Genomic DNA, 26,050 nt, shown 5'->3' with positions numbered 1-26,050 from the left:
AAGGCACGAGTTGGACTTGGAACTCGCAACATACTTCCAGGGACAAAAATAAGATGACAAAACCCAAAATTTTAGAAGACTGGTAATGTTGCCTTCAGATTTCATGAACAAAAAGTTTCTCTAATCAAAAAAAACAGATTAATAGACTGTTCTGCCACAAGGTCAGGTGGAAATGGACTGGTGATCCATTCATCTATCAATGAGTGTCAGTGTCTTAAGAATTTCTACTTTCCTTTTGAGAATCAGTTCAGATTTACAACATGCCAAATGCACTGTTTTAGCACACTTAACATGCATGAAAAAAAGGTCTAAAATACTATATATTTATTTTAAGCCTTTAATTTGTCCTAACCTTTTATTTTCAGAAGGAAAGGACTATGGGAGTTGGTATGTGCAGAAATTTCATGCAATACGACAAAGCTGATTGCACTGAAGTCAGTATTGAGAGTCCCTTTACAGTTATTACTACAATCAGTAGCTCCTAGGGTCCTATTTAGGAGTATGGACTGCATTATTCAAGGCACCAAATAAACATGTATCAGTAAAAACTTGTCTCATCTTTGGTTTAGTATAAGAGAAAAGGAAACAGAAAAGTAGAGGGTGTGAACAAGCACTTTCTGCACAAACTAATAAACTCTCTTTTTAGCTTTCTACTCTAAAGGACTAGGATTTCATTAACAGCATACTCTGTTTCCTCAGTACCCTTCTTATTACTTTATTTTAAAGTTAATTTTCTATGCCACACAGATGGATCTCAATATGAATGATTCAGATGCTTCCTTTGACTCTGCACAGCCAAGAAGAACTGACGTGACAGCCACAGAATGCAGGGACTACTCCTTTCCTTGTGTCCTCCGATAATAACTCTGAAGTCTGTAAGGTAAAAGCAGGCATCCAGTGTTCTTTGCTTACCATCTTAGCTAACAAGGTAAGCTAATATTTACTGGGGATGGAATGGCAAGTTTGTTCCTTTATGAATAATTTGCTAAATTTGATCTATGCTTGGTCTGGCAACTAGGCATTCTCCATGGGATACCAGAAGTAATTCTGGCAAAGAGGATTCTTTACCCAAGAAGTACTGGGGCTGTTAGAGCTACACTGGTATCCAAAGCAAGTACTGAAAATGCAGAAAACCCTTGTATTAAAGTCAACTGGTAACCTCCAAATAACCCTCTTGGGCTCTGCAAGCGCAGACAACAGCACACAATAAAATGGAAACTTCTGCTCTAAATTAGACAAGCAGGGTTATGCATCGAGTCATGTAGCATACAGTATGGCAGACTCTGAGACTGGGGTATGCATTGAACTAGTTATGCTTAGTTCAATGAGGCAACAGAAAGGGGTTGTATGTAGACATATTATCTTACTATGTTCATGGTATTAAAAGGCAGTTTAGTACGCTTAGTATGTCTAACCTGGAATATGATGTATAGTCCCACAGCAAATAGCTCTCCAGCAAATTCACTGTGACTTTCTTGTTTATTTGGGCCAAAATCCCCAAGAAAGATCATTATTTCTGAAATGTTTGCCCCAAGCTTGTCAAAGTCTCACCATAGGCTTTCAGTACTTCTTGTTAACGGGAGAACTTGCTTTGCAAATCTAAACCTAGATAAAGTTGCATAGTATTATCAGATTACACACACACACAAAAGAAATAAAAGTCCCCACAAAACAGGCTGCATTTCAGAAATTGGGATATTCCTTATAATATTTAATCAAAACAAGTTTTGATTGAAATACATTTGCAGTCAACTTTTAGTTCATAAAGCTTTTAGTTCAACTGATTGGGGTTTTTTGGTTCTTTAAGGGTAAAGGTACTTTCCTTGCAAAATAATATACTAGATCCAAGAGTACCTGGAATAACTCCTAATAAAAGCGGAAGTCTTTTTAGTCTGAGTTCTCAGATGTTTGGTCCTAAAAATCCTTACTTCTTAAATAATGCACTTCTAATGCTGCAAAAACCAATTAAGGTAGTAATTTTGCTATTTTACTCAGTCTTTCGTTGAAGATTATTTTTTTCTGGTTGAAAGAAGTGTTTTTCAAGAGCGTTGACCAATTCATCTAGTTCCTTCTTCAGCTGCTCCACGTCACTGAGAAAGAAAATCCACACAAATACAGAAAACGGTGTCACAGTGGAGAAGCTAAAAAGCACATTTTCAGTCTGCGGACATTTTAAGTCTGTTGCATTGTTTTAGATAAACATTTTCTATTAATGCTAAAAGTATATACACTTGATTTCTTATGGTAATGCACTGATGTTCACTTCCAACTGATGTGCATGAAGGCACTTAAGACTATGGAGAAACATAAACCCACAACATAATCTAAAGTAGAACAGCCAGTTTGAGTTCAGAAGAACTTCTATTACTTAACGTATGTGATTAGAAATGCAACTTTTATACTTGTAATAGTATTTTCAGATAAATTTTCATCTGTGGGAAAGCATTATTTTCATTACATAAGTTAATAATTGCTTATCTTTAAGACTATATGATTTCCAAGGCTATCAGTCAAGGATATAATTACTAAACATAAAAGTGTTTAAAATGTATTAGAACACTTTATATATAGTTATATAAGTTTAAAGCAACTATGTATGTAAAAAGAGAGTGAATACATCTACTATCATCTAAGACAGAATGTTTTTCCTGATATTGTTTTTACTGAATGTGAAACCAAGTTCAAAGGAATTTCAGTGACAACAAGAATGCGTCAACAGATTTTGCAGAATTGAAGCTTTATGCAAATACATTTGCTAAAATAATGACCGTAGTAGTAATATTATTTGATCATGGAGAGCCCCTTCCCCACCAAAACATTACCAAAAAGCCACACAGCCCTTATTACACAGGATTTACTGCTGTAAGTGACAATACCTGTTTCCAGGAGGTGCACAAAGTTCAGAATAGTATTTGATCTTTGGTTCCGTCCCACTGGTTCTCATTGTGGCCACTCCGCCATTAGCGAAAGTGAACGTTATCATTTGGCTACTTTTACTAGTGGGAAGTATCTAGAAATAGTAAGAATAATTTTCAGAAGCTTGGAAAGTGACTATATATAATGAATTCAAGACAAAACCCGTGACTCGATGTCATATAATGTAACTAAAGGATCAGTTAAAATTAAGCTTTGTTCTGTTTTCTTAGAATCATAGAACAGTTTGGGTTGGAAGGGACCTCTAAAGGTCATCTAGTCCAACCCCCCTGCTGTGGGCAGGGACATCTTCAACTAGATCAGGTTGCTCAGAGCCCCGTCCAACCTGACCTTGAATGTTTCCAGGGATGGGGCATCCACCACTTCTCTGGGCAACCTGTGCCAGTGTTTCACCACCCTCAGCGTAAAAAATTCCTTCCTTATATCTAGTCTAAATCTACCTCCCTTTAGTTTAAAGCCATTCCCCCTTGTCCTGTCACAACAGGCCCTGCTCAAAAGTTTGCCGCCATCTTTTTTATAAGCCCCCTTTAAGTACTGATAGGCTGCAATAAGGTCTCCCCAAAGCCTTCTCTTCTCCAGGCTGAACAACTCCAACTCTCTCAGCCTTTCTTCAGAGGAGAGGGGTTCCATCCCTCTGGTCATTTTTGTGACCCTCCTCTGGACCCGCTCCAACAGGTCCGTGTCTTTCCTGTGCTGAGAGCTCCAGAGCTGGACACAGTACTCCAGGTGGGGTCTCACCAGAGCAGAGTAGAGGGGAAGAATCACCTCCCTCGACCTGCTGGCCACGCTTCTGTTGATGCAGCCCAGGATACGATTGACCTTCTGGGCTGTGAGAGCACATTGCTGGCTCATGTCCAGCTTTCCATCCACCAATACCCTCAAGTCCTTCTCAGCAGGGCTGCTCTCAATCCCTTCATCCCCCAGCCTGTATTGATACTGGGGATTGCCCCGACCCAGGTGCAGGACCTTGCACTTGGCCTTGTTAAACCTCATGAGGTTCACACAGGCCCACTTCTCGAGCTTGTCCAGGTCCCTCTGGATGGCATCCCGTCCCTCTGGCATGTTGACCGCACCACTCAGCTTGGTGTCATCTGCAAACTTGCTGAGGGTGCACTCGATCCCACCGTCTATGTCATTGATGAAGATATTAAACAGTACCGGTCCCAATATGGACCCCTGCAGGACGCCACTCGTCACCAATCTCCATCTGGACATCGAGCCATTGATCACTACCCTCTGGATGTGACCATCTAACCAATTCCTCACCCGCCGGACAGTCCACCCATCAAATCCATACCTCTCCAGTCTAGAGAGAAGGATGTTGTGGGGGACCGTGTCAAAGGCCTTACTGAGGTCCAGAGAGATGACATCTGTAGCCCTTCCCAGGTCCACTGATGTAGTCGCTCCATCATAGAAGGCCACTAGGTTAGTCAGGCAGGACTTGCCCTTGGTGAAGCCATGCTGGCTGTCTCAAATCACCTCCCTGTCCTCCACGTGCCTTAGCACAGCTTCCAGGAGGATCTGTTCCATGATCTTCCCAGGCACAGAGGTGAGACTGACTGGCCTGTAGTTCCCTGGGTCTTCCTTTTTGCCCTTTTTAAAAATGGGGGTTATGTTTCCCCTTTTCCAGTCAGTGGGAACTTCACTGGACTGCCATGACTTCTCAAATACGATGGATAGTGGCTTAGCAACTTCATCCGCCAGTTCCTTCAGGACCCACGGATGGATCTCATCGGGTCCCATGGACTTGTGCACCTTCAGGTGCCTTAGATGGTCTCGAACCTGATGTTCTCCCACAGTGGGTGGCTCTTCATTCTCCCAGTCCCCGCCTTTGCCTTCTGCAGCTTGGGTGGTGAGGCTCGAGCACTTGCTGGTGAAGACCGAGGCAAAAAAGTCATTGAGTACCTCCACCTTCTCCGTGTCCTGGGTAACCAGGTCTCCTGTTTTGTTCCAGAGAGGGCCCACATTTTCCCTTGTCTTCCTTTTATCCCCGACGTACCTACAGAAGCTTTTCTTGTTGCCCTTGACATCCCTGGCCAGATTTAATTCTATCAGGGCTTTAGCTTTCCTAACCTGATCCCTGGCTGCTGGGACAATTGCTCTGTATTCCTCCCAGGCTACCTGTCCTTGCTTCCACCCTCTGTAGGCTTCCTTTGTGTGTTTGAGTTTGTCCAGGAGCTCCTTGTTCATCCATGCAGGCCTCCTGGTGTTTTTGCCTGACTTCCTCTTTGTTGGGATGCATTGCTCCTGAGTTTGGAGGAGGTGATCCTTGGATATTACGCAGCTTTCTTGGGCCCCTCTTCCCTCCAGGGCTTTGTCCCATGGCACTCTACCAAGCAGATCCCTGAAGAGGCCAAAGTCTGCTCTCCTGAAGTCCAGGGTAGTGAGCTTGCTGTGCACCCTCCTCGGTGCCCTCAGGATCTTGAACTCCACCATTTTGTGGTCACTGCAGCCCAGGCTGCCCTTGAGCTTCATGTTCCCCACCAGCCCCTCCTTGTTGGTGAGAACAAGATCCAGCATAGCACCTCTCCTCATGGCTCCTCTACCACTTGGAGAAGGAAGTTATCATTGACGCATTCCAGGAACCTCCCGGATTGCTTATGCCCTGCCGTGTTGTCCCTCCAACAGATGTCGGGGTGGTTGAAGTCCCCCATGAGGACCAGGGCTTGTGAGCGTGAGGCTGCTCCTACCTGTCTATAGAGGGCCTCATCCGCTCGGTCTTCCTGGTCGGCTGGCCTGTAGCAGACGCCCACCGTAATGTCACCTGTCCCTGCCTTCCCTTTAGTCCTGACCCATAAGCTCTCGGTCAGCTCCTCATCCATGCCCAGGCAGAGCTCCATGCACTCCAGCTGGTCATTGACATAGAGGACGACACCCCCTCCTTGTCTCCCCTGCCTGTCCTTCCTGAAGAGCCTGTACCCCTCCATCCCAACACTCCAATCATAGGAGCCATCCCACCACGTCTCCGTGATGCCAAGAAGGTCGTAGCCCTGCAGGCGTGCGCACGTCTCTAACTCCTCTTGTTTATTCCCCAAGCTACGTGCATTTGCATAGAGGCATTGAAGTTGGGCCCCCGATGAAGCTGTCTGACTGGCTGGAGTTCCTTTGTGCTGCTCTTCAGGTGCTCTCCTGCTGACCTGTGCTCCTTCTCCAGGCTCTGGGCATCTATTGCTGGCCCTGGCATCAAACTGGTAGGAGTGGGATGGATTGAGGTTCCCCTCCCCCAGCATCTCTAGTTTAAAGCCCTCTTCACCAGCTTGGCAAGCCTATGACCAAAGATGCTCTTCTTCATCACTGTGGTCTTGAGACCACAATAGGAAAATGACAGCCTTACCCTCAGCCTAGAATCTGGTAGCAGTAGATTACTGCTAGGTAGCTCATTTCAAGTCTAGTCAACGTTTTTACTGCAAATAGAAATTGCTCTGTGATGGCATTTCCCAGGAGGAAAAGAAACCTGTGTTGTGGAAAACTAAAGAACCCAAAGCTACATCTCAGTAGACAGCTTAACTTACACTTACAACAAGATAATCCAAGATTGCTGGGGCAAGACAGTGATATCCTCCTACCTCCCTTTACAGACTGTCATCTTGGAGAGAAAAAACACCACAAAACCAAACAAAAAACCCCAACCCTCCCCGCTTCCCCCAACCTTCATTTCCTTCCACCAAGGGAAAACAATCATCCCCAATCTAACTTATTTTAAGACTCAGGATGTAACATAATGTTTGGAGTGTTTCTCCATAGAATTTTTAATGTATGTGCATATATGTACTTATATGATTTATATATTATTTTAAAAATATACTTACAGCTTTTTGATCTGGCTGGCTGCTGTCATACCCAGTAGTTAGATCCCTTATTCCAGAAACTTTAAATCTACCGCAAGATTTTGGGTATGTGTTTTTTCCATCAAAATTTCTAAGGTTGTCAAAAAGTTGTTGAATAACTTTAGGATCGTGGCAGATGAAATATGAAGCTTTGGTAATATGGAAGCCATATCTGTGAAGACACAATATTAATGAATTGAAGAAGCAATGTTCTTCTTGGATTTGTACACCGTACACATTATACAACCTTCTATAAAGCAAGAATCTATACCCAGGGTCACCCAACTGTAGCACCAGTTCACGCCCTTACAATTTTAAAAAGGCCTCAACAGCTTAATTGTCCTATTTTACATACTTTAAAGAAACTTCTGTGCAGACACCTTTTCCTTTTAATGATTAAAAATGAGAACGTTTGCTGCTAAACCGGAAGAAAAAAAGATGTCATTATTGCCTTGAAGAGATCTAACCACCACAGGAAGAGAACAGACTACATCTAAATAGCTTCCTTGACTGGATTCCAGCTGACCTTTTCTGAATAAAACAAATTCCAGACTGTTTTTTCCAATTATACTTCAGAAGCTGCTCTCCCATTAAAGTGTTTCTACTAAACCAAACATCCGCCTCTTTACCTTATCTGTTTGCTGCCAGGTAATATGATGCAGAATCTGCATCCAAGACAAATGACCTGCTAACACTACTTTTCAAAACAGCATGTTGTTGAAAAGCATACAAGCCAGGACTGGTTGTTTAAGTGAGCTCATACTAAAGATCAGCACTCGAGGAGCATCCTTGATGCCAGGGAAAATCTGAAGGGCAGAATCTTTCGTTAGTACTAGGATGTTCATGCTAGAAACCTGAAAGGTTCCTTAAATAGGGTCACGTTTATACCAGAATGGACATCTTGAAGGTGAATAGTTGTTAAATCAGTCTTGAGAATCCAGCAAGGGAATTTACAAAACCTATCCTATATTTGAAAGAAGTGATGAGCCTGCTAGGACTGTGTCCTTTTCCTGATCTGCATTTACTTCTTTGAGAACAGATCCCCCTTCTATACTTCCAAAATACAGAGTAGAGTTTCTTCTGCTTCAACAGCAACTCACAAGACAAATCTGACGAAGCATAAAGTAGTAAGGAGCAGAAAACTGCAACTCTATACTAGCCACAAGCAAACAAAACCCAAACAAACACATACAAAATGACCCCCCAAAACAAAACAAGAACCCTCCCCCTCCACTTCTAGTTATCAAGCATCAATTTAATAAGACAGATTTGTATCCTTCCCTGCATCTGCAGCTTTTCCACGAACAGTGACTATGTGCAGTGACATCTTACTTTGAGGTGCATCTACCGTCTGCCTTTATGCTAAATAAGCTCTGACTTTGAGAGTCCTCTTCAGTGCCTATGTACACAGCAGCACTGTGGCACAGCTAAGTTCCACTCAGTTAAACACTCTCTTTCTGAGGGCAACCTGAAGCAGCTGTTTACTGAATGAGTATTAAAAAAAGAAAAAGCGCGAGCCAGAGAAGGATAATTCTTTGAATATACACTTCCAGCTACTAGTAATTAAGGGAATTCTCACATCAGATGCTATATTTGCAGCTCTAGGCATGAATTCCTCTTCCATGCATTTATATTACTGTTTACTTCTGCCACGTACATTAGCTGATAAATTCCACAATTTATTTATGCAGTGTGTTAGAAAGTCTTTGCCACTTGATTCCTTCTTAAACAGCGGATGAAACAAGCATGGCTAGTGCTGCATGCAAATGAGAGATCTGAGGATTGGAAAACAAGAAGCACCAAGGCTAGAGTTTTCCATGAGTCTCTTTGCAGGTTCCACCACTCCTTTGTTAGTGTCTTAGGAGACGTGAAGAGGTGAAGAGTATCTGCCAGCCTGTGCTGCTCCCTCCTTTAAAACAAACAACCCAAAAACCCCACAAAAAACATGCCCTGCCCCATGAAATCCAACAGCCATCTTTGCTGTTGATTTCTGTAGGTCTCTGAACACATTAAACAAGAACAAAAGAAAAGTAGTGCCTCATATTAAAAGCTCTCAGAGGGCTACCCAGCTGTATATAGCCAATAGCTATGGCCAAACATTCACAGCACTTCTGCATAATCAGCTCAAATCTCAGTATTCAGGAGCTGAAAGAACAACCAACATATACTATCCATCAAAAAAAGACAGAATAATATAATAAAAAGCCTAACTTTAGAGCCAGCTAGAATTAATTTAATCACAAGTAGCCCTGCAAGCGGGACAGAAGCAAGCTGGCTTCTATGAGTAGCATAAATATGCCAGAGCTGCTTAGACCCATTCTGCCATCAATGTTTTTGTGCGTTTGGCACATTTAAGCGGCAAGAAGCACTACGATCTCTACAACACAGCAATACTGCTGGCCAAAAACTAGGCCAATCTTCTGTAAAAGGACTGAAGAGCAGAACTTCCCAAAAGGGCGAAACCTTTCAGACAAGCAAACAAAAATACCTCAAAAATCTCATTAACTAATAGGGAATTAGTAAGGTAATATTATTATTTTTAAAATACCTTAAAACAACACAAAACAAAGTGATAAATATATTCATGCCCATGAGCAGGAGCGCTTTCTAGAAGATTACTGTTAACATAGAATTGTGTTGATAGTACATAACCCAATTTTTATTTCTTCATATACTATAGGTTGCTATTGAGTCCCTATTAACCCTTGTATGTGGAATGGAGAAAATCTGAAAATTAAACAATTATAATCAAACTCACTCATCATAGACAGCTTTCAGCTGCTGAGACAAAGACAAATTCCTGGTTGCCAAAAAGCTAGCCATCTCCGCAGTTATAACAGCAGCGCTGACACCATCTTTGTCCAGAACAGCAGGACAGCACATATACCCTAAACAAAGAAAATTATATATATTTGATATATTTTTATGAGGAAATAAGATAAAATGGTGGTGGTGGGGAAGTTAATCAAACCAACATCTTTTAAAGGAGAAATGCACACTACCATAGCACAGACATTTTAGAGTTAAACCAAAAGTGGAAAAATTTTATCTTCTAATCATCAGTGTTAATTTTGATAAGCAAGGCATTTAATGGAATTTCAAGATAGAGACAGATTTGTCTTGTATCAGTACCAGATGCTCCCGAGTACTTTTGGAGCTCTCATAAAAGAGAAATGCCATACTGCAGGAACAATGCAAGTATAGCACTTTGTCTCAAGTGTGATTACCCTTACACGTTAACATATGGTAACCCTGATAATTATCCATGAAATTAGTCACATTTTCCTCTGGCTTTCAGGTACTGAGCTACTCAAGATATAGCACTATAGCTTCACAATTTCCTTCTCACGAATTCATAGCTTTTATTCATGGCTTTCCAGTTTACAAGTATAATTTGAGGGAGTTTTTACTTTATTTTATTCACATTTAAACTTAGCTTAAAACTGTCAGCTAAACATACTCAACTTGAAGTCTGAAAAATGTGTTTGATTTTTTTAAGTAGCTTGTGCAGAATTTGCAGTCCAAGTCTACATAGCCATGCTACTGAAGATATATACACCTAGCTTACATCATCATACTCTGTGCTAAGCAGAGATACCAAGGATTAAAACTAGTAATATCAATCATCCAAATGGATGACATTGATTACTCACTGGGAATACATCCACTGTGTTGAGGGCACCTTTACATTGCCATTTTTTGCAGTAGTCCTACTTTCACTATTTTACAGGATACTAGGACATCATATTCTGTTTCTCACCTATAGCCTCCTCAAATGCAAAAAGAACAGCTTTTCCCTGGTCCATGAGCTGTTTGGCACGGTTGCCCATCCACTTGAAACCTGTCAGTGTTTCCTACAGCAGTAAGGAGAAAAAAAGGCATTAAAAATAAAAGCAATATTTTACAAAGATATGACACTGTGTAAGTAAACAAATAAAAGAACATGGAATAACATGTAACAGCTTACCTCAAAGTGAAAACCTTCCTTTAGCGCAATCGCTCTCAGGATTTTGGAAGAAACAGTACTGGATAACATGTAGACATCTTTAATGGCACAAGTATCCCTATTGTGATTTTTCCAGCAAGTGAAGATCCACCAGCCTAAAAGAGCTCCCAGCTCATTTCCAGAAAACACTTTCCATTCACCACTTGATGGGAAAAAAAAATAATAGAAGGTATATGAATTCAAAGGATAATATTGGAAAAAAAAATCTGCTGGTTCTTCCATACATGAATATTAGCAAATAAAACCACTGCATCTGAGTTCCAGGTAACAGTAACAAGATATCATGTGTTCATTAAGAACAAACAAAAAAATTCCTCCCCCAAAGAATTCTGAAGTGGTTACCTTCCTCCTCCATCATACGTACCAGCTTTTGAGTTTATCCAAAGATGAAACAGTGGTATTTCCAGCAAATTTTAAGTAAAACAAAAATATTCAGCAGACAAATTATAAAATCAATGATTAAGACAAACACAGAGACACGAAAATACAATTCTCAAGTGATTGGTATTTTTAGTTGACTCAGTGTAGTACTCATAAAATACCTTTTATTCAATCACAAATACACCAATTGGTCATTGAGGAAGATTGGAAAAAATCTCAAACGGGTAAAAAAAAGATTAACACTGACGTGTTGCTAGAACAAGAAAAATTGAAGGAAAAAGGGAAAGACATGTCAAAATAGCCCAAAAATTCCCAGTCACAAAAGGGGACAAAGACACTGCCAAACTGACAAAAATCAAGACCTACAGAAACAGTACCTGTTGTGAAAGAGAAGCAGACTCAGTCTCCTGCATTTATTGATGCCAACAGGCACAAAGCAATGCACAGCGACAACTTAGTGTAAGAACGCTGAGAGAGTGTGCTCTAGCAGGAGTTTCTGTTAAAGAAGAAGTACAGATACTGTAGAAGCCTATCTTAATATTCAATTAGTGTATGAACAGCTACAGCAGAAGTCTGAGAGGAGGATGCAGGACTGAAAGTTAGGAGACAACTAAGACTGGCTAAACGATTAGCAAAGAGGTAGCAGTATGAGAGCACCATGCTCTCAATGGCGATAAACACAATAAACTAACACCCCCTCTTCAAGTCTCTGATAGCTGTAAGTTTTTAGACAAAAAACATGAGTGATTTTGCATTCTTGTTTTAACCCATCATAACCAGCACAAACTAAAGCTTTTTATGCTCTTTCCTCAATGCTGAATTGACAGCTGAGGCTGGCACAGGCCAAAAACATTAAAACAAGGATATTCCAGTTAACACTGCCAAAGATACAGCAGAGTGCCAATTAGCCCATTATTCTTCTAAAGGCAGAGAAGCCTCCTTAGTTCATGCTGTGAGGACAACGAGTTAAAAAAAGCCCCAAAAACCCAAAGAAAACACCGCCTCCTTTGAAGCTGCTACAAGACCAAAAGAGGTTATCTGATAAGCAAAATGGATATTTGTGCTGTTGCCTTTTACTGGGTTTTTGGAATTTGCATAACGGATTCAAGTTCAAATACTTGCGTCATCCACAATCACTGAGGACATCTAGCAGGTGCCCATCTCATCCCTTGTGTACCAAGGACTGTTGCCACGATTTTATATCCCTCTTCCGGCTCTCACACACAGGGAATTCATTTACACTATTTCTGCTCCTGGCCCAGCAGCAGATTTTTGTTCTGCTCCTCTCTGAGCTGAAAACCTTGAAGTTCACTTTTATGAAGGATTTATGGTTTCTAACTGCTCAGATTAGCTGCTGCTTTATCAGGGTAGATAAAAGAGAAACACCACTATTTGTAGATATGATACCAAGTGCAGTACTTCAGCTTATTGTCATTCATCAAATATAACCACAATACAGAAATGCAAACAATTGTAGAAGTACAGGATATCAGGGGGCATGAAATAAGGGGATGGCAATATTGGGTCAGAACTATAGGTTACACATTCCATACATATGAAAAATCTATGAGAAGCCCCTGTTTGAGCAAGTTTACCTTTTGTGATCCCGTTCTTCGACAGGACATACATAGATAAATAATGCATGTATAGCTGGTCCTTAAAGGAGGAAGTACAAATGACTGTACTGAGAAGTACCAAACACTGACAAAGCTTCAGGTGAAACGCAGGTACGTAACATTATGCACAGAAGTGGGGAAGTGAGTGAGAGAGGCCCAAATCATCTAATGATTAGTAAAATGTCTGGTCTAACAGTATTTGAGAAAGAAGGAACTCATATTAAAGAACGGGGATGTTCCATATTCCTGAAATTATCAGGGAACTAAAAAGGTTCTCCTGAATAGTCAAGTTATTATTTAATAAACACAGTATGAAAGAATGTTGATCAGTCTTCTGTGAAAAATTTCTAACTGAAAACCTACCTTTAAAAAGCTATAGCACAATCAAAACAATTCACAAGCTTCCGTGCATGCCTCAAGGACAGCAAGCGTCAAGTATTTATTCAGGCTTTTGTACAGTGTCTAATATTAACCATTATTTCATTTACTGCCCCCACTGTGGTCTGCTTCATACAGTCCTCTCACATTTCTATGTGTTTTCAGTCCAAAAACAACTACTGTGACTGTTCTATCTTCTCTGCAGCACAGGTTGCAAGAATCCCCCAAATGAGCCTAGCCTCTAAGTAAAAAATGTAACTGGTCTGCATTTCTTTATTACCATACCTCTCTTGTTTCTCTGCCACTGCAAGTCGATCAGCATCAGGATCATTTGCTAAAATGATTTTTGCCCCATCTTTTTCAGCCAAAGCAAAAGACAACGTCTGGAAAAGTGGTAAGCAAGATCAGATGAGCGTTAATACTCCCAAATAATATTTTCACTTTCTTTATAGGTTTTAAATAATTTTCCCAATTTATTTAATCTCAAACACCCAAAATCATGATGTGTCTCTACAAAAAATAAACTTCAAGCCTGGCAGCAGTAGAGCACAGTCAGGATATTTAACTTCACCTACGTCATTCCACTTCTGCAGCCTGAGTCAAAAGCTACTTAGATTCAACAGGATCCTTCAATAACAAAGTGCAGCAGAAATAGTTGTAGCAGAAATTCTAACCACCTGTCAGGACTTCCCCTGCCCCCTCCCGGTGTCGTATCAGAACAATCTAGTCCTTATATTTCAGCTGTAAATTGTAGAAACTTTCCAAAACCAACTGTGAAGATTTTTTTATTTTTATTTTATTTTATTTTTTAAAAGGAACTGTATCACTTTGTTCTATGTGCAGATGCTGCCCATTCTGTCAGGGCGCAGAACAAAGTAGTTTAAAGTTACAACTAATTATTACCTGACTGGTTCAAAAAGAATTATAAATTTCAATGAAAGGATACCAGCTAACTCTTCACTAAAAGTAAGGCTATGAAAACAGAAACAAAATAGACCTTCAACCAGTCCTTATAGCCATGACTACTGGCAGAAAGGAAACATTGAAAGACATTGCAACTATTAAAAAAATATCTGTTTACCAGAACACCTTTGCCCTCTTCAGGATTTGGATACTTCACTGTGGGAAATTCTGGATCAGGATCCCTCTGCTCAGGAACGGCAAAAGGAGGGCTAAGGTCAAACGCCTTGAAGGCCAACTGCACAAATTTATGACCTACGCCATGCACAGAAGTATGAACAAATTTCAGGTTTGTTTCCTTGTTTATATTCCTGAAATAAAACAGATTAACAGTAAACTTGGATATGGAAGAACATTCTGCACAAAACTGACAAAATTCGGAAACGGATATGACTCAGTATTCTGTATCACTGTCAAAATTATAAATTAAAGGAGGTAAGATTTTAAAGGTAATGGCTTGAAAACTGGCTTAGTCTTATTTTTCAGCAGTATGAGTCACTCTTGATACCTAATGTCCTGGTATGTGCAAATCACTGGAATAAGAAAGATGGTACACTCCATGCACCCCAAAGGAGGAGAGTGGAAAACAAATACAACTGACTAATAAGACTCTTCATCCCCAACTCTGGCATTTAAACCAGCTCCGAAGACTGTGAACACAGTGAACCGACAGCAGCATGCCTCATTTGAGCAGACTTATTTTTATGAAGTACATTCCTGAAAGTGTAGAACATACCTAAAGACATGCAAACTCCTGAGGAGATATTTAACTCCTGTTCTGAAAAAGCAGCATAATTTCTCACATAGACGCAACTTTCTAGTAATTCTGACTTCGTTTTTAGCAAGAGGAAGAACATGGTTACTGGTGGTTAAAATTTTGATGTAAATAAGCAGATCTAACAGGTTGCTGCTCATCTAATCCATAAACCGATTCTACTTGTTAATCACAAAGAGAGACATCCACTTGATTTTGTTGAGTAAAGTTTTTATTGAGCAAGCGACAGGAATAGACTCGTGCAAGGTGCCCAAAGCCACCAGGAGCACACGCAGGGCTAGAATAACGGAGCAAGACCTCCTTCTTCCAGAACTGGCTTAACAGCCTCGTTCACCTTCTCTCTTAGAAGACCATTTTAAGGCTGTTGGACCGTCAGCGTCAGCTCACCCCCAGCTGCACAAGATAGCCCCAGTCCTGCTGTGGCATTTGGTTGATGCGTGGTCATGTAAATACAGGGAGGTGATATAATCAGAAACTAATCGCTCACTTTGCTGGGTTAGACTTCTGCCAGAGCAGCTTTATGAACTGGCTCACTACGTCACCACACAGCTGCCAGTGCTACCACAAAAGATGACAAGAAGGCACAGACAGATCTGGGTCATGGCAGGATCATGGCCGCCCTGACTTCCATCAATTCAAACTGCCCCACTGACATACTAGATGGAAAATCCTGTATTCTTAATGGAGTTAACACCAGTTACCTGTGAAAGCACTGCTTCTGTATGTCTTTGAAATACTCCTTATTGACCGTGGCATATGGATCATGAAGTAGCAGGCTGCTGTCAATCAGTTTGTCATCCCAAGCCTGTGGCCACGGCTCTTGGTTCTCCTCAATAGCCTGAGAAATTCCTTTGTCATGAGGGGAAATGATCTGAGCACCATTTTCCCAGTAAACCTAAATAATAAATAGGGTAAGTGAGTATTTGGTCATTAATATTGTAGGATAACTTTGTTATTTTTTTGTTGGCTAAGGTGCACTACATTTGGTAGAGTATTACGGTAAATTAGGCTTAAGTATACCCAGAGTATTCCCCTGTTCATATTCTCAGTGTTTCCTCTCACATCCCATTTTTGTTCTATAAAAAAAGCTGTTTAATTTTATCAGAAGATATCAAAATCCATAACGAAACACAAAACAAGACCCAGCTCATTTATTGAGAAGATTCAAGTATCAGCCTGCCTGCCAGCCTTGGGACTGATAACTTGCCCATGCTATTTCATACACTTTCTTCCACATTTTTAGGTCTAATCATTATATATAGAAGAATTCTTAAGAGGAAGAAAGTGTGCAAAAGTGAAACACATCTACCACAAAAAAATTTACAGAGAAAGGCACAAAAACTTTGCAGCTGCCTACAGCAGCAGTGTTGCCACAACAGCAAGCACAAATTCAACTAAGTTTCAAGATATTCACTACTTGTAGTCTTCTCCTATTTGTTGATTGTTTACACATCCAGGAAGAGGTGTACTTACTATGTTTTACTTTTTGGCAGTTGTTTGCACACTTCCTTCTACTGATGGTTTACAGACCACAAGTTTAAGGAAAGATACCTAACAGCATCTGGGCCATGTACATATGTAGCCCAAATAACAAAACATTAAGAAAAAATGAAAATGATTTAAAACGTAGTTGCTAAAACATCCAAACAATCTATCAAGATCAATACATGAAATATTAAAAAAAGCAATTTTAAACAGACATGAAATTCTGGAGGGAGAGACAGCAAGAAATCATCCCTGCTAATGCCTTGTTTTTCTATTAAGAAGACAAAAAAGATCTCCCAACTTCCACTTCTGTATTTTGGAAACAGTCTGTATATGACTAGTCCAGCTATGGGATGACTGGCAGACAGGTAGCTCAGCCATGTTTGTTTCAGTGGAAAGCAGATTTCTGTCATAGAAAAAAGTCACACTGATAACTGTGTCACTTAGCACAAGAAAAATATACTAGAAGAAATTAATGGAATTTATTCAAAACGTTTTGTACAAGCAACTCATTAGGTTTCACGTATTTTTAATTCTCTGGGTTTGTAAAACTAAAGAGATCTTTTTAAATCATGACTTGGAGAAATGATTAATGCTTTTGAAAAGAGGTCAGTTAATATTTTAAAGTATTCCAAAGTATGCAATGGTATTACTTATCTTCCTGCTTTTTAGAGCTAAGATTTTAATTATGTTAGTAGTATAACATGCTACTAGCCTTAAATACATACATCTAGAAGAGATCAAACTATCAATTAATTTGGTCTATAACGTGATAGGAACTATACACAATAGTATTAGTGTCTCTACATGGAAAAAAATGTTTGAAAAAAGCCAGAAAATAGATCACATAGGAATACCTTGTAACCATTATCTTGTTTTGGATTATGGGAAGCCGTAACCATAATTCCAGCACAAAGCTTCAGATGAGTTACTGTGTACGGCTGTAACAAGAGAAAGTTATCTGAAGTGGAATGTGCAAAATATTATGTTATTTATTCTCATGCATATACAATACTTCCACACTGCTGAACGAAAAGAAAGCCAGGATACGATTCCTACAGACTGACTCTCTAAAGCAGAAGCTAAGTAGTACTTGCTCCACTAGACCCCACATGGCATAACTTTAGCCCTTCCTTTTTCTTGTGCATTTTCCCATTTCTATATTCTTAGTGTTGTTTCAGACGCTTTGTGGATCTCCAGAGTAACGTTTTTATAGAAGGAAACCAAATGCACGTGTTGCCTACTGTACAATGACTTGAGATACCTGAGGTCTTTAAGGTTGCAAAGTCTGTTGGGGTCATGACAGAAGTCTGCACAGGGTAGAGAATTACAACTGGAGCAGTCTCATCCATGCTATCTTTTGAGAGCAGCCCGTGGAGCAACTGCTCCATCGTGGTTCAGAAGAGAATTGTTTTGCAGAGAGCTCTGATAAAGTAGTCCAAAACAGATGGAGTGAATTAAAAATAAAGCATTATTTGTGACCACAGGTCCAGTTCCGAGTTTACTCCTGGCTCTTTATTAAGTAGCGAATGCAATCAACTGCAGTTCTTGCAACACTGCTTTAAGCTGCACTATGAAGAATTTGACCCTAAATCTACCAAAATTTGTGTCAGTACAAGAACGCTACATACAAAGTCTTCATCCCACTATGTTCTGTTTGCAGCACTCACTGGAGGAACTGGTATTGGGAGAAACTTGCTTTTAGTGCAAAGGTAGGGGTTTTCTTTATAGCTCTAGAGCACTGACACCTAGTGATCCGATGGTGAAAACGCGGACACATTCAACAACCCTCCCGGCTTAACATCGCTGCACTCCAACAACCTGCTATTTAAAAAGGCTAGTTTGGATTCAATACCCCAAAAAGAAAATAAACTTTTAAAAAACAACCAAACCAACCAACCAAAAATCACAAAACTAAATGTGTGTGTACATTTCAGACTTCGGACTCCACAGCAGTCTAGAAACCAGACGTCTTCGACAAGAAACCTGCCTGAAAGCAGGAATGAATAGAAACACATCCCACTGTCACTGATACTCCACTAAGCTTCCTCCTTCTCTTGCTATGGATGTTGTAAACTAAATATAGCTAAATAAGCATAAGACTAACTGCAGGTAGAGTTTAAAAAGTTCAAAGTGGTTTGTCTAGTTTTCCTTAATGTACGTAATGCAAGATATCTGACAGAATTTATGTGTATATAAAAAGGTATAATAGAGAAACCTACCACAAAAGGAGTTGGTGTTATATCAGAAAACAGATAAACTGGAACTCCTTGACTGATGAAGGTATTAGCAGCAAGTCTTGCAAACCTAAACAGGAAGAAAAGATGCCTAGGAAATATATTCATTTTCTCACCGATTAGTTTCCTAGATTTCACAGCTTCCCCCCACACACTCCAATTTAAAAAAACAACAAACAAACCCCCACATAAATAAACCCCAAATTATTATACAGACCCAATTTAAATGTGTTCCCTCACTATTCCCAACAGGCAAAGCACAACTCTAAGAACTGCTTTGGCATTAACAGAATATAAAAATAGTATAAATCCCTCACCTTAATTCACTCTACAGAAAGAGAAAATACTGTTGAAGCAGATATAAAACCATAAGGGATCACACAAGACATCTACAAAATACTTAAAACCTAAAAAGTACCTTTTGCTACTACCTCCGCTGGAAAGATGGGCACGAGCATCAAAACCAATCACAACTCCTCTCTTTTTCAGGTCACTGAAATTCTTCTCAAGGTATCTGCAAAATCCCTGAAGACAACATCATCATCACCTCATTAACCCAATCTTAATATTTAATTTATCATTGCATTAAGATGATTCCTACCTAAGATGTTTACGGCTTAGAAAGGTGAGCGCACATAACATCTCACTGAACTGGACTGGGATTCAGTTTGTCTAGCACCAATAAACACCAAGAAGTATCAGAAACTTTCAAATCGATATAGTGAAGCTGGACAGCATTTAAGTACTTCTCCAAAAATCAGAACCAACTGCAGAAAGAAACAGTTAACACGATTAGTCTGAATTGCAGATTTTGAGAAAGGATTTAGCTGTGTTAGGTCTTAGATGAGGAAGAGAACAACTGGCCAATATTTCAGTTTTTTAACTGAAATCTCTCAGTTTTTTGAACTGAATCTCACCCTTAATAATGGTACCTGTTTAGGACATGATACACCACCACTCCAGGCTGCAGTAATTTGAGGTTTTGGGTTTTTTTAAGCTCTCCCCAAGTAGATCTACTTTAGGGCCTACATGCGTATATATAGCTTCACTGCATTTATGTAAATTTATGTCCAACACACATGAAGCTTAGCCAAATGCTGGCTTGGGTTTTTTTGTGGTTGTTACATCAGGACTAACTGATCCACTTGAGCTTAACTGTAGCTGTGTATAAATTCAATCGCAAATCCAATATGGAAAATAGCTTATTTTAATGGCTTAATAGCTTCTCTCTGCTTGTTTGCAGAGATCAGCACTCAGCTAATAATTAACATTTAAATGACTTATGAAAACTGGCAGAAGTTTACTACAAGTAAAAAACTCGTACTTCCATAGAATACCCGTTGCTTGTCATAAATGAGGCTCTTCCGCTCATATATATACAACCAGTTAAGTGAGATAAAGTGCTGAACGCCGTACCTGGGTTGTCTGGATAATAGTCAAGTCATTCATGTGGGAAATCCCTGCCCCCATGGCAGCTCTGAGCCCCGCTGTGCCGAACTCCATCCGCGAGCCAAAGTATTTCTGCAGTTCTCCGGCATTTCCTTCAGCAACCAGCTGCTTCACTATTGCAGAAGTTTTTGGATTCTGTAGATACAATATTCAGGTATTCTAGAAAAGGTTTTGCTTGTTCGTTTGTTTTTAATACCTTTAAGCTTCTTAACAGAACTGACTTTCTTTCCCACTCTCTGTACTGGGTTATTTCAGTATCAAAATATCGCACACCACTTCAAGAACACCAGAACTCCTGCTACATCTTCCTAATTTTAAGTCAGTACAATCTCAAGTATTACTTATTTTAGATTCATCTCCTTAAGTGAACGTGCTGCCTTGACAGCAATGTATGTATCACATTTTGGGAAATGAAAAGATTTCAAAGATGTCCATTTTAATATTTTCTTGGTTTAAAAACAAAACAAAAACAAACAAAAAAGCACCTTTACACTTCAGAGAATTTTTGTCATCACAATACAAGAACTACTCTAAACATATAAGAAAGTAAGTTAAGCTGATGATTAAGAAATATTTGTTACTTCCATAGTGCTATACGTAGAGTTTAAAAAAAAAAATGATAACCTTGTCCCCAGACTGGCTAACACCAGAGGCAGCAGCAAAACTAAACAGACTGGCCAGAAGATAAAGACGACAATTTGCAATACGTTTGCAGGTAATGCTTGTAAAAATAAGCACAACCCTCGGGATGAAAGCTTAGCAACTACAGCTGAATTCTTAAACAAAAATGACTGTGCCGAGTGGCGATGGAAAGGCCACGTCAGACTGCCTGCAAACAGTGAGGAGTTTCTAAGTCTCACTGCTTTTCTTGGTGTATTACATTGACTCTTTATTGTTATCATCAACTCTCTTTGTTTCCAAACTTAGGAACCAGTAAAGTGCTGTATGCCCCAACCTCTCAATCTTAATAACGTGGGATTTGTGGAGTTTAATATTTGATCTCTTGAAAACCGATGAGCCAACAGGACAGATGGCCCACTCCAGCCACTAGGCAACAGAGTTATGTGGAGAGGCGGCATACTCCGCAGGTTAGTCACCGCATGATTACACACACTTTACACTGGAGTACAAAGATTATGATTTCCAAATGGACATAAGCTTTGATTTCTGGTCAACCAAATGACCTCATAAATGTCACAGACTTCACTATTTCTTGGATGACCTGGATATGCTTGCAGCAAGGGAAGGCATATCATCCTAGGCAAAAAAAAAGCATTTTCTGCAGCTCCAGAAAATGCTGCAGAACATGCACAGTAGTAGGCATGTGAGTGAGCTTGCATACAAAGGTGTAAGCATTCTGGAAACCAAACTGAGACCAGGGTCTGCATGCCCTGATCATTGATCTGCAGGACAATAACACCATAGTTTAAATAAACACTCAAAAAGCTAAAGAGCCTTTGGTGCTAATGAGCAAGCTATGTAATACAGAATAAGCTGCACTCATTAAAAAAAAAAAAAAAATCGTTTCCTGGGTGCAGTAAGCAATTAGGTACCCCTGAATTACTGATTTCCAGTTTAAGAATTACCAATTTACCAGTCCAAGAACGTTGTAACCAACACTTCCTTGTAGGAGGCTCAATGTAATTCTGTATTATTATAGCGTAATTATATTCTGTAATTATAAGAATAAATATAATTCCGTGTTATTATAGAATAATATAGGTCAGCATAACTATTCTGAGTTTAGGCAGTTCAAAAGTTGACCTGAACTTTTTGCTGCAATACCAGGCCTGTGTCTCATAGGTAAAGCCTGAACGCCACTTTTTGCACCAGGCTTTGTACAGTGCCTAGTCACCCTTTTTTCTCCCCCTGCATGAGCTTTGTGCACAAGAGTTGTCTCTTACCGTTGAAACGAGCATCTCTTTAGGTAGACGCTGCACACGCTTGTACAGATGTTGGACAGGCTAGAAGGTGTAATGCCAACACAGAAGGGCAGCTTGACACTAGGATCATACTGTAGCTCTCACAACCAAGGAGATTTTTGTTTGTTATTGTTGTGTTAGAGGAATTTCCCAGGTTTGGTATCTACTGTGAAACTACAGGGATCCTCCAGTTTTCCAGGTCTGGTTAAATGATCGTACTTATCCGGGTGGCTGCCTGAGTCCCGGAGTTTTAGTCCACGTCATCTGCTAGAGATAACTTGATTGCGTGAATTTAGTTGCTTGGGACCAAATTGTATCTGAAGGATGAAGTGCTGTTTTCTTCCTTCCTTGTTGGTTCTCTCAGGTTACACTTTTTCTACTCTCAAATAAAACTGGATGTGAATATAAGGATACTGATTTCTGTGAATACCGTGGCAGAGGTTTCAATACCGAGTTAATATCCAGTAGTGCAATTTGCTTAAACATCACCTGGTAACGCTTGAGTTATTTACCTTGGTCTACACTACAGGAAGGCCACAAAGAGGTTTCAGCAGTGCAGGAGTCCCCACAAGGTTTCAGAGTAGAGAGACAGCTACTGACTAAACAGGTTTTACTTTTAACAAAAACAGAAGCTACCTTCTATCCATAATTTTATGATTGATAATAGAAAGAATGACAAATATGATACCACTTTAGTGAACAGAGTGACGGAAATAGCCTAGTAACGAGCTCAGTAATTGTCATCTAGGTAAAAACTTCCCGTTAAGTCAGCAGGACTGTCTTCAGCCATAAGGGCTTGCTCTTGCAAACCATTATTTTGTAAGAAACGTGCAGCTTATCATCATTAAATATTAACTTATCTCTACACATCAAAAAGGAAACTTTTTTTTTTTTTTAGTATCAGAGTAAATGGACAAGGGTTATGTCGGATTCTTCTGTTACTCAACACGAACACGTAAGAGCTCCCTGAGAAATGAAAATACGTCATCGTTTTTGAGCAATCAGCAATGGGTATTGCACACTGGTCAATTATAACTGAATCAAAGACGCAATTGTTAACAAAGAGCTAACCTTTCAAAAGTAAAGATGCTATAAGGGATCCTGCATTAGATTTCAAGAGAGTTTCACAAAATAATCAGAATAGCCAGTTGAAAATGAAGTGATTACACAGAAAACAGGAATATAACTAACGTTAGTCAAGGAAGTTATGGAAATAAGAGGCCCTTTAAAGCCAGACTGTTTTCTCAAAATCAATTAAACTGGAAAAAAAAGAAGACACAAAAGCTTATTGTCATTTGATGTGACACACTAGCATTTCTGAAAGAAGGGCTGGTTTGGCACTGCATTATCATTAATAAAAACAGAGCTGGCTAACTAATCAGTTAACCAGTCGAGTGATCTTTAATGAAGAATCACAACAAACTTGAGGTACTTCTAATGATGTCCTTTAGAACCTGGAAATAACACTAAAAAAAGAATTGTTCTATGTTTTCTTTGCTAATCCTTAAATAAGCAGAAGACCCCTTGCCAAAAAAATACGTAGGCTGAACAAAACCTAGAGAGCATTGTACAATGCTGAGCCCAGGGCAGTCATTAAAGTGACCGAAGGGGGGCAATGGCCAGTGTGTTCCAGGGCAGCCAAATGAACAAATTTCATGTATGCGGACAAAAAAAATGCAAACCACATGCACTGAATACGGGCCTGCATCTCAGTGGGAACTGCTGCAGCAGCAGCAAGCAACTATATAACCATTTCCAGAACACCACTACGGCAAGACATGTGGAATACAGAAATACACAGAAGATTTTACTTCTGCTTATAATGCTGCCAAGACCAAAACTGAAGACACAAAGATAAGTCGTAAGATGTTTAAGCACCTTAATGGGAAGGGAAATAGCGCATGCCAAAGTGTTCCTAAGCAACAGCAGAGAAAGGGAGAAAAACCATGAAACCAGGCAATATTGAAGATTCAGGAGTTATTTTATTAAGTGAGAGTCACTAAGCACTGGGCAACACCACCAGGAAAAGAGGACGGAGTCTGCATTTCCCAGTGGGTTTGAAGCAAGCCCACGTCTTTTGGAAACAATATTTTAGTAAACAAAAATACGGAGGTACCTGGAGGTTTTTAACACTGAGAGACAGACAACACAGCAATGTATTCTTGCCTTTAATAATTTAAGTCTCTTAACTGCCCCTACAAACAGAAGAAGCTAGGAACAATACAGGCCCTTTTAAAAAAGAAATTAAACATCGCTGAGAAGTGAAGATACTTAGACGCCAACTAGACAGGTTTCTAAATTAGAGCGGGGGCTGCTATGACATGACATCAATGCCGAGGTGACAGAGCAGCGGTGCCGAGGGCTCCGGGAGGGGGGCGCCACCAGCGGCTGGAACCGCAGCCCCACCGGCGCCAGCGCTGCCGCGCCCCCTCCCCGCGGCGGGGGGGGGGGCGCGGAGAGATGGGACGGAGGGCACCCCTTTGTCAGAGGGCTGTGAGAGCGGAGAGAAAGGACCCAACAAGTGCCTCCTCCGCATCAAGCACTGCCACGATCTGAAACCCAAGACTCGCCCCGCGCCGCCTTGACGCTTCACAAGCCTGCGCCCGCACCGCGCCCTCCCCAGCCCCTGCGTGACCAGGAGGCCCCTTCTGCCCCGGCACCCGCAGTCCCCGCGGGGGAGAGAGGACCCCGTCGCCCCCGCCGCCCCTCACCTTATCCCAGAGCAACCACTGCTCGGCCGCGCGGCGGAGCGCGGTATCCCCCGCGGAGCTCCGCGCTGCCATGCCGCCTCCGCTGCCGCTGTCGCTGTCGCCGCCGCCCCGCTCCTTCCCTCTTCCGGAGCGCGCCCGCTCCGCGCTGCTCCGCTCCGCCCGCCGGGGCCGGGCCGGGCCGCCCCACCTCACCTCCGCCCCGCCCGCCTGCCCGGGCCCGGGCCCGGCCTGGGGTCAGGGCCAGTGCCAGGGCCGTGCCGGGGCCGCCCCACCTCCGCCCCGCCCGCCGGGGCCGCGGCCTGGGAGCCGGGGCGGGCCTGCGGGGCTGGGGGGGTCTCGGGAAGAGTGGGGGTTTTAATCATTTTATCTGCTGAGCCGCGTCCCTGCATTTCACCGGGGGGGCTGAATGTTATCCTTTCCCGAGCCCTGCGCGCCCGGGACGCGGCGAGGGGCTGCCCCGACGCCGGTGGTGCCGCCCGGGGCCGCCGGTAGCGTCGGGGCTGGCCCGGGGGCTCGGGCAGCGCCCGCCGGCGCCCTGGGGGTGCCGGGCGTCCCGGCGGGCTCCCCCCGGGGCAAATGCAAGTACCCGGCAAGCGGAGGGGTGCTGCGCCTGCCAGCAAGGGAGGAGCCCCGAGGGGCGATTTCTTTTTATAGTCAATATAAATGAGGGGTGATCGCTGAGGAGCCCTGATTTATAAGCAACATACAGGCATGAAGTCACCTACTTAAAGCATTAGATGCGTATGTGGCATCTTTACTGACTTTTTACTGACTGTAATGTGATAGCGTGGAAGGGACAAAGGACCCAAGAAAAGTTTTTAGCCGTGTCTGGTTTTGGACATCCTAATAACAGTGTAGCCAATCCTTCCCATAATAAAAATATGAACAAATTGCATTCACCTGGAGGAAAAGAAGGAAACAGCCTGGAGAAATCCAGTTTCCAGCTTTCCTCCTCCGTTGCTGTATCCCGTACGCTCCAGAACAAGCTGGAATTCTGCACAAGCCAAGCGGCGTGCAAGGGGCAATATTTTAGTGAATTGACTTATAACTGTTTTTTAGTGTTTAGTCTCAAACTTCAGAACTTCATGTGACTTCTGTTTCTCTTTTAATTGCCCACCAGTCAACCATAGGAAGTTCTTTATGGAAGTCACAGTCAGAGCGCTCCACTTCTGCTAACTGAGCGAGCACCCCGCAGCCTGGCCTCACATCATAGCCCCTTCAGAGGGGTTACCCAGGTGAATCCTGGAGGATTCCTATTCAGTGCTGTGAGAAGCTGGCTAACTCCATTCCCACTATTGGGGGCTAAAAATCCTATTCCTAAAAAGAGCTTGTTCAGAATGTGTTATTCATGTTGACGAATGCTTTTTGT

General features: G+C 41.5%; 1 protein-coding gene across 1 annotated transcript; it reads right to left on the bottom strand.

The window, feature by feature from the left end:
* Positions 1-1,690: 1,690 nt before the first annotated feature.
* Positions 1,691-24,779, bottom strand: PGM2 (phosphoglucomutase 2). The gene is made up of 14 exons (XM_076336081.1): positions 24,682-24,779; positions 20,016-20,183; positions 19,018-19,124; positions 18,585-18,669; positions 17,220-17,303; positions 15,579-15,772; positions 14,224-14,413; positions 13,428-13,525; positions 10,729-10,909; positions 10,522-10,615; positions 9,520-9,649; positions 6,744-6,933; positions 2,877-3,010; positions 1,691-2,090 (listed from the first exon to the last, which is right to left on the bottom strand). Exons 1-14 carry the CDS (start codon positions 24,751-24,753, stop codon positions 1,988-1,990), a joined length of 1,830 nt encoding a protein of 609 aa, XP_076192196.1. The 5' UTR covers positions 24,754-24,779; the 3' UTR covers positions 1,691-1,987.
* Between the last annotated feature and the right edge of the window lie 1,271 nt (positions 24,780-26,050).

Source organism: Aptenodytes patagonicus, chromosome 4 (genome assembly GCF_965638725.1).
Source record: "Aptenodytes patagonicus chromosome 4, bAptPat1.pri.cur, whole genome shotgun sequence".
Classification (NCBI taxonomy): Eukaryota; Metazoa; Chordata; class Aves; order Sphenisciformes; family Spheniscidae; genus Aptenodytes; species Aptenodytes patagonicus.
This window is presented reverse-complemented; position numbering and strand designations above follow the sequence as displayed.